General features: G+C 34.4%; 1 protein-coding gene across 1 annotated transcript; it reads right to left on the bottom strand.

Moving 5' to 3' along the window:
* Window positions 1-1,592: 1,592 nt before the first annotated feature.
* LOC106459923 (bone morphogenetic protein 5-like) lies at window positions 1,593-5,228 on the bottom strand. The gene is made up of 2 exons (XM_022386495.1): window positions 5,147-5,228; window positions 1,593-2,794 (listed from the first exon to the last, which is right to left on the bottom strand). The coding sequence occupies exons 1-2, from the start codon at window positions 5,226-5,228 to the stop codon at window positions 2,259-2,261; spliced, it is 618 nt and encodes a 205-aa protein (XP_022242203.1). The 3' UTR covers window positions 1,593-2,258.
* Window positions 5,229-9,378: the final 4,150 nt, after the last annotated feature.

Below are 9,378 nucleotides of genomic sequence, written 5' to 3'. Positions count from 1 at the left end.
AAGAACCAAAACCTTCATTTTCACATAATTCCAGGTAGATTTTAATAAAAGTTATGTTTTTTTTCTTGTGTGTGAAAAGTCAAGTAACTTAATTTAACTTATTCTATCCCTCACGTTTTAAGAAACGTCAATGTCTTTCCGAGTGGTACCCTTTGAATCCGCTCCTGAATGTATAAGAAGATACATAACAGTAACAAGGGGCAAAGTTTTGATGGAGGACGATTATTTCAATTTAAGTAAATAAGCTCGTGCGTGTGAGCAAATTATTTTTGAAACATGGGGCTTCTCCTCAAAGAGACAGTAAGAAGGAAGACAAACAGTTTGTAATATTTTGATTTTACACGGATTTTAAACGACTATGTGTGTTTCTAGTTTCCCATTCACAGAATCCTCGGGAGGGTGGGAGTTTTTTTTTTGCCAAGCAATGTTTTTCCTATAATTAAATACGAAGCTACGAATTGTATAAAGAGCAACGCGGAATATGAATGCTGAACATATCAGAAAAGTGTGTAAGTTAGTGTTTTTGTATGCAAAATGTTTGAGATAAGGGTGAGTCTACATGAGTCTCTACCCCCTCCCCATTTTATGCAAATCCTATGTCCGCTCCTGAGATCAAACCTAATAGAAACAACAACAACAAGCGTTTAATCAAACAAAATAATGATTTATGAATATATTGAGATTTTATTTAAATGTGATATGGTTTTATCGTAATAAGTATGCTTTAAGATGAATCTCTTTCTGTTGAATTCTATGGATAATTTAAAATCTCCATTCGTCCGTTTTGAAGCAACGAAGTACACAATTGAAAGTATAAAAGTGCAAGCAATTTTTTTTGCATTTCAATGATATTGTTCATTTAAGGTTTTAACGAACATCTTACTATCCAAACCAGAAAAGTAAAGTGAAACGAAAAGATATGCAAATAAAGTTTGCGACTAATTTTTTCGTGTCATATATAGGCTTTGTTCAAAATGAAAAAAAAAATCGTTTTCTTTGTCGAGGATAACAGCCAACATTTTAAGCTGACTAACACGTACACGCGCTTTGACATCTGAATATCTTGAAACATTTGCATATTCAAATTGCTTTTAACGCTCTTCCTCACCGTGTATATGTTCATGCAGATTCAGTGTGAAAAGTACATCAACATGGTAGAAGAAAATGTAAAACTTTGCAGGGTAATGTGTAAATTCCTTTCTTGTTTTACAAAATGAGATGAACTGATACCACAAAGAAAATATACGATAACAGTAAAATTTAGGGGCTTTAATTGGGCACAAAATGTGTCAATCTATATTTCTTTAACCCATCGCAACTAAAAAAGCTGGTATTTACCAAACTGTACCGACCTAATAGTAAGCTCTCAATACAAATATCAAATTAAAACTGCACGAATTATCAGATTTTTTTACTAAGCTTTTAAAGGTCATTTTCTACACACTCTATCCAAGGTTTCTGTATTGTTATATGACACGTTAGTATATTAAGTTGTGAGAATCTGTCTTTATTTATTTTTTATAGTAACCCTTCTTCAGAGTAAGGTTGACATTTAAATGAATACTACCCATCATTTAAATCGTTTGTTTTTATTTATATTATTATATACGTGTATTAATGACATATAAGTGCTTTTTAGCTTACCATTAACACGAAAAAGCGTTTCTTTATCTTAATTTGTTTAATATACAAGAGATCAAATGAGAAGATATTAAGGAGTAAAATATAGTGTTAAAAGCTATTCACATCTTTCTGTTAGAAATTTTTTTTATTATTTCTCTAAACTACTAAGATAAAATTAATACTTAGATTTTAGTTTGGTAAAATCTTCTCAAATAAGAACATATTAAAGACAAAGGCATTGTAGCTTCGAACTTTAACAACACGAAAACTTGATCCAAAATGCAATTTTTTGTTTTTCAAATAGAGAATAGTTTGTATTTTTCTACAGGAACAAAATCCCTCAAGACCAGTACTAACAAACAGTCGCAATATTTTAGACTGCCCCTGGTGTTTCTTACAGAAAGAACCGCGCCACCAGAAGCTTCACAGAATACTTTAGGGAAGAACCCTCCGTCTCGCCAACTTCATAAAGCACCATATTAAATATGAGCGAGTTCAAGCTGCTGCTTATCTCGCCCACCAGCCACCAGGTGTTCTTGACGAATAAATATACGTCTCTGGAAGTATACATAATTTGGCAAGCTGTCCAAGTTAGCCGTCGAGAAAAAAGAACGGTGAAAAACTTTTTTTTTGTATCATTGACAGCCACAGCTTTCGGCCACCATATTTTCGTATTGCTTGAGAACTACGTTTTGGTGATCGTCAAAATACAGCAACCTTATTGGGAGTAGTTTGTTCGGAACGCAGCAAGGATCTCCAACTCTTGGGAAAAGCACATGCACAATGCTCTGTACCGTAGCGTGATTGGTTGGATATTGATTCTGACCAAGAGGAAAGGAACACTCTCCTTTACAGTAGTAGGCGTTGTATCCCTTTGGAGAAACTATCCACCCAGACCATCCAATCTTCTCGAAATCTACGTACATCTCGTGTCGGGTGCAGTCACTGGACGAAGATTCTTCGGGCACTTCCGACTGAGTGACCACTACTTCTTCCTCTGTGTTCACATCTTGTTCATTAGGAGATCTTTTAGCTCGTGTTTCGCTCGAGTCCAGGTTTCCTTTTACCTTTTTTATTTTGTCATCTGTTATTAATTTTCGCTGCCGTGTAACGTTGGTGGAGTTTCCATGTCGAACACTGGGCAGCTCAGCGTATCCAAAGTTATGAAAATCTACATAAAAAGTGCGAAATATCAATAGAATTACATACTTAAAAAACGACAAGGAAATTAACAAAATTTTAACATTTCGTTCGAGAATGTTTGATGCATTAGTTAAGATAAACAAAATGGTTTTCATCACTAAGAAACAACACATTAAATAAATAGGGACCGAACCTGTATATTCACAGTAAATAACTTGTATGTTTTTACATTTTGAAAGAGCGCACTATTTCGTCATAGTAACATAGTAGAGATATTATGGATTTCGTCGTAGTAACGAAGTAGAGATATTATTGATTTCGTCGTAGTAACATAGTAGATATTATTGATTTCATCGCAGTAACATAGTAGATATTATTGATATTATTGATTTTGTCGTAGTAGCATAGTAGATATTATGGATTTTGTCGTAGTAGCATAGTCGATATTATTGATTTTAAGGCTGCAAATATCGTATTGGTAAACAATGCATTTTAATTTTTATAAGTAAGATCGTAAGAAATCATATAATGAGTAGAGCTAATTAAATAAAGCTACACTATGGCTATCTGCGCTATACGTCCCTAATTTAGCAAAAACGTCCTAATCACCTGACCATGTCGGTCCTCATTAAAGTAGGAGTCGCATCAAAAATAATATGCCTCCCCCCTCTAAAAAACTCAGTGAAGCTCCATAAACTATAGAACATATGATAAATATAAACCGTTTCAATCATTGCTATAGCACATAAAGTAATGAAGCTGGAAGGTGATTTTAACACGCAGTTTTTGTTTCTAATCGAACACGTTCACGCCCTGGTCTTAATTTTAGCACAACTTTAAATATGTAAAGTATCAAAATATACGATCCAATTATTGTACATGTTTTATTAACTGTGGACACTGTTTTCATCACGCGACGCTGGGAGCATGCACGCTGGAGTTTCTCGAAGGATCATGAATTTGCCTGGCAACTCTAGTCTGATCGAGATGCCCTCTTTTTTAATATATAAGCCTGGCGAGAAAAACCAACGGTATTGAAGAGATAGATAATTGAGTCAAGCGAACAGTAGGCACCGTAAGTAAAGTGTGTGCATCACTGTGATTTATAGCGTGTATTATAAAATTAGTTAACTTTAAAGTGACGAGAGACGTAGTGATTGTGAAATTACTATGTATTAAAAGTGTGTATCGAGGAAGAATAAACTGGGTTAATCAAGAAAGGACTTGTATCGTTGAAGTTTCTCGGAAAGAATTTATACCGGAAACTAACAAACAAGCAGATACGTAACAACACCTATTTTAGGATTGATAGATACGAATCGAGTGTTAGCATATGTTTAAAACTCCGTTAAACATTTTATCTAGGACATCATGTTATTTTTCATTTCTTCGTCAATATAATGTTCTTACATTACTTTTTAATTATAATTTTCAATAACACGACATATTGAAGTAAAGTACCTAAATTTATGATTTTTTGCCCTACTTTTTTAATTATTGTTATAGAATTTTGACAGATTATCAAACTGCACATTTGAAGTTGCTTCCTTTGATCATTTGTAGTCGTTTTTTATAACCTCACCCTACTTCTCATTTACATGGTTCAACTGAGGGATTTTTACAAATTATTTATTATTTATTATTTTTTATAAATTATCATAAACACAGGTTTACGTTATTCATTAAAGTAGAGTAATTATGTACTATTTATTTAATTATTTTTCAATATTTGTATTGCTAGGGCATCCATCAATATTGTATAATCCTTACAAATATATTTTGCTATTTTTTAAGCTTTTTCTCCACTATATGTTTCCATTAGGGCGACAAACATGTCTCATGAATAATAACCAAGTATGTTGCTACAAACGCACATACTTTATTGTTCTAAGATTCAATTCTAATCATATGTGTGAAACTAAAAACTATATTTGTATCACATATTGTACGTTTTTACCATAGTAAATACTATTATTGCAAAACGATGAATCTCACTTCACGGTCAATATTTTATTGGTTTAAGTAAAACGTTTTCTTCTTTACGGGGTTTACTACAGATCAATATTAATGATCTTATACTTTAGTTTTTCTTTAGATTAGTAGGTATGTAAAAAAACTGCTTATCTTGTAAACGGATATGCGAATTCTCTGTCTCTGAACTCTGTATTTATACAGCACACAACTATTGAAGAAAGATTGGAAATTTGCGATATTTTAGTTATGAAAAAGCAAAGTTGCTATTGTAACATAACATGAAACCATGTTCTTCGTTCACATTATATAAATCAGGCATCTGATGAACTGTCATATGACCTGAAATGTAAACTGCTATTCAATCATCCTACGCTCATAAATTGACATTTAATAGAAGTAGGTTTACAACTATACAGTTCATGGCCTTCAATTTCAATAAGGATTACGTTACTACGAACAGTAAAGGTCGCCTTGAACTGATATTCCATGCTTAATATCAGTGTGTTGATAAGGTTCTGAGATATTCTCGACCACATATATGAAAAACAAAAAATCTCCAGGTTTCAGTCAGAGCCAACCGTACAAGCATTTGACAGCACAAAAGGTAGTAGATGTGGCAACTATATTAGTGCAGTGGGGAGCGGATTTTATAATCTATTGGGTTGAAGTCGGAGCCAACTCTGCCAGCACTTGATAGCACAAAGGGTAGTAGGATGTGACAACTATAATATGTCGCAAAAATGATATCATTCCATCAGTGCTTATTCTTACCCACCAGTTATATGCATCAAATTATTGTATGGAAACAAGAATAGTCCTAGTGCCAGATCCTCTCCACCTGACTATATGTGTTGTTTTGCTACTGAGTGAAGCACAACCTGTCACTGGTAAATAAAATTTCTTTACATGTCGTTAATTCACTTGTAGTATGCTTAAAACCATTGAAAACGAGTTATTTTGTCCTTACTGTGAGTGGAGTACATATCTCTAGGCTTCTGACAAACAGGTCGGCTTTATGATGGCTATCTCTCACGATCTGTCTTGCTTCGGCTGCGGACCTATGTCTCAGTCTCGAAGCAGTTAGCCCATAATTGCAGAAAGTCCGAATCAATAGATAGCTTGTGTTGTATATGATCGTCTGTCGTGTTTATGCGTCTAAGCAATTGTACCTTTGGTTTGAAAACCGTTCCATATTTTGCTCACGACACTCTGAAATAGCCAGAACGTAACAACTTACTGTAATTGGCCAGTTTTAATTTTATCAATAGCTGTCTGTGTGACTGAACATTAAAATTTTCTATTTGAGGTCGTCCCTCGCTGGGACAGTGATAGGTGTATGTAATTACAACGCTAAAATCAGGGGTTCGATTCCCCGTGGTGGACATAGCAGATAGCCTCATGTGGCTTTGCTCTAAAGCAAACAGACTCTTCGAGGTCTAGTTTTGATTCATGGACAATTCGAAGCATTTTAAACCATATGATCAACTTTAAACTGATTGTTTGTTTAATTAATTTCACGCAAAGCTAATCGAGGGCTATCTGCGCTAACCGTCCGTAATTTTGAAGTGATAGATTAGAAGAAAGGCAGCTAGTCAACACCACCAACTACCAACTCTTGGGCTATTTTTTGTACCAACGAACAGTCGGATTGACCCTCTCTTTATCACATTCCAAGTGCTGAAAGGGCGAGTATATTTAGTAACGGGATTCCAACTCTCTACCCGCTGATTTCGAGTTGGGCGCCATAACCACCAGGTCATGCTAAGCTAATTTTAAATTGGAATTGGGGCTAGATTCTACGAGACTACTATATGTATCATAGGCTATACAACCAATCATTTGCATTTTATATCAGACGACCGATCATCAGATGCCTGGTTTGCATATTACTGAACTAAACGTGAAGAGAGTAACAATATTAGATGTTTTGTCTTGACAAAGCTAAAGTATTTCAAATTATGATTGTCGTTAATTGTCTCTTATATTAAGTAAATGTTTACAATTTTTTAAATATTTATTTTCTTTACAAATTTTACGCTTTATATTTAAGTCAATTTGTATTTAGGTTCATTGAGTTCTTAAATAACTTAACAGTGCTTTTATCCTCTTTGGGGTGGCCCCCCCGTAGCACAGCGGTATGTCTGCGGACTTACAACGCTAGAAATCGGGTTTCGATACCCGTGGTGGGCAGAGCACAGATAGCCCATTGTGTAGCTTTGTGCATAAATTCAAAACGAACGAACAAACGAATCTTTGGGGTGGATTGCATCATATTAACATTTTCCTATTTTTTATCATCAAATACGAAGTAAAGTTACAAGTAATATTTCAATCTATCTTTCGAATTACTATAATATAGTCAACGATCATTTACGATTTTTGTACAATTCGTAACTTTTATTACTTTTGTCGTTAACAGATCTACCATATCTATCTTCAAACGCTGGATAAGAAAGATCATATGTAACTAAATAAATTAAATGATGTACTTTAAAGTCTTTAGTGATAGTGGATAAAGTTTATAAGTAACTCTTTACTATATCTAAAACAAAGATCTCTACCTCTACATCTAGATAACAGAAAAGTAATGTGTGTACACGTCATGGAAATGGAAATCAGCCATGACGTCAAATCCTTAGTCAATACAACCAAACAAACCAATAATAAAACGGATACACTTACTTCTGATTACAGGATACAGATAAGAATTTGTTTGTTTGTTTGGAATTAAGCACAAAGCTACACAATGGGCTATATGTGCTCTGCCCACCACGGGTCCGCAGATATACCGCTGTGTCATTGGGGGGCACGGATAAGAAATCCTTCGCGTTGTGACTGCATGCAGATAAAGATGAACTTCTCGAACTAAACCAACGCAAATCTAACTTATTAATCTCTAATCGCCAATTTTAAAATGGTAAAGCTCGGCATGGAATACTACATTCCTTTTTTTTAACGATTTGTTCGTGGGTTATGGTACAAGTTACCAATAGAAAGACAACCTAAATCTAAGCCATTCCTGAAACACAATAAATTTAATAAAACACTGAATCATATTTTATATTATAACTACCTCAACATGTTATGACTCATTCAAATTTTGTTTGTTTGTAATTAAGCACAAAGCTACATAAAGGGCTATCTGTGCTCTGCCCACCACGAGTATCGAAACCCGGTTTCTAGTGTTGTAAGTCCGCAGACATACCGCTGTGCCACTGGGGGGCAACACATTCAAAATACAAATATAAAGTCACAGACTGACAGAATTGAAAATAAATACATCTAGGACCATTTGACAACAAATACAAATACTTAACAAAAATAAAAACCTAAAATATTTTACAATACGATAATAAAATTGACATCATTTGAAAACAATACATCACGGTAGATAATTCTCAAAATATAACCAATTTTACCATTAGGTAGTTAGCAATTTGCATTCAAGAAAATGCCAATTCAAGATCCATATTATTTTCAAGTATTAAGAAACATGCGTTAATGATTATAATGACCTTTAAGTAGATGACAAATCAAAATTATAGCTAAGCCCAGCAGTGAGCAAGAACTGCAAGTAAAAGAATGTCTATAATTTATAAACTTAGATCGAAGTTGGACGAGAACAATTTTGCAGTTCGTTAATTGTTAAATATTTGAGAGTTAGCGATGTGTTAACATAAATCATTTACGTTGAAAACAGAGTTATACATGAGAACTTGAAACTCTAAAATAAAATTATAATAATATCCAGAACTATATAAAATCAAGATGTAGTTAATTTGTAAACCATTATAAACAAAATTTAAAACTAGTGGAAATAAGGGTCAAAGTATAATACAATAACGGGCGTATACACATCAGAACAATGTGTTTATAATGCCTGCATACAGGTAAATCACAGTAAAAAAAGGGTCACTTGCTGTAGCTCCTGTGATTCCGTTCATTATACCTTGCTTAGTGTTACTTCTTTCTTGATTTGATGTGTTTGTCTTTTGTTGTTTCTGTTTTCCTTATTTTTTCAGCATGTCCGTCTTCTTGAACTAGCTAAATTGTAGTCTGTCTCTTTTATTTATTTCCTAATGGGATCAACCTCACTTTCCCAAAATTGTGTTGTCACCTTCAGATCTGTCTCTCGTTTCCTTCGTTAGTCTCTATAGACTAAGGATGCAGTTTAGAGCATTGCAGTATAGTGTGGAATACTCAGTTTACGTTTAATGACTTCAATTGCGCAGTGACTTAATTGCAAAGTAGTGAATTTCTTTTATTCAACAAAATTAAATTTGGTATATGTGCCACTCCATTTACATCCTTCACTTTACGAATTTCCAAGTGAGTGGTCGCCAGCAGTAAATTGTAACTTCAGTATTGGAATCAATTGGCCTGTTCATTTTTAAACTCGAAATCGATGTTTAACATGCCGGGTAGATTATTGTTGCGGGATTCTATCTTCAGGTTAAAGGGCTCGTGTCAAGCCCTGCCTATCTTCAGGTTAAAGGGCTCGTGTCAAGCCCTGCCTATCTTCAGGTTAAAGGGCTCGTGTCAAGCCCTGCCTATCTTCAGGTTAAAGGGCTCGTGTCAAGCCCTGCCTATCTTCAGGTTAAAGGGCTCGTGTCAAGCCCTGCCTATCTTCAGGTTAAA

Source organism: Limulus polyphemus, unplaced genomic scaffold, assembly GCF_000517525.1.
Source record: "Limulus polyphemus unplaced genomic scaffold, Limulus_polyphemus-2.1.2 Scaffold682, whole genome shotgun sequence".
Classification (NCBI taxonomy): Eukaryota; Metazoa; Arthropoda; class Merostomata; order Xiphosura; family Limulidae; genus Limulus; species Limulus polyphemus.
This window is presented reverse-complemented; position numbering and strand designations above follow the sequence as displayed.

What these genes read in the sequence shown, in the direction of transcription:
- LOC106459923 (XM_022386495.1), bottom strand. Translation starts at nt 5,228, where the DNA reads ATGGAATATCAGTTCAAGGCGACCTTTACTGTTCGTAGTAACGTAATC. An exon ending in AGGCCATGAACTGTATAGTT is followed by an intron (nt 2,795 to 5,146) that starts GTAAACCTACTT and finishes CTTTTTATGTAG; the next exon opens with ATTTTCATAACTTTGGATAC.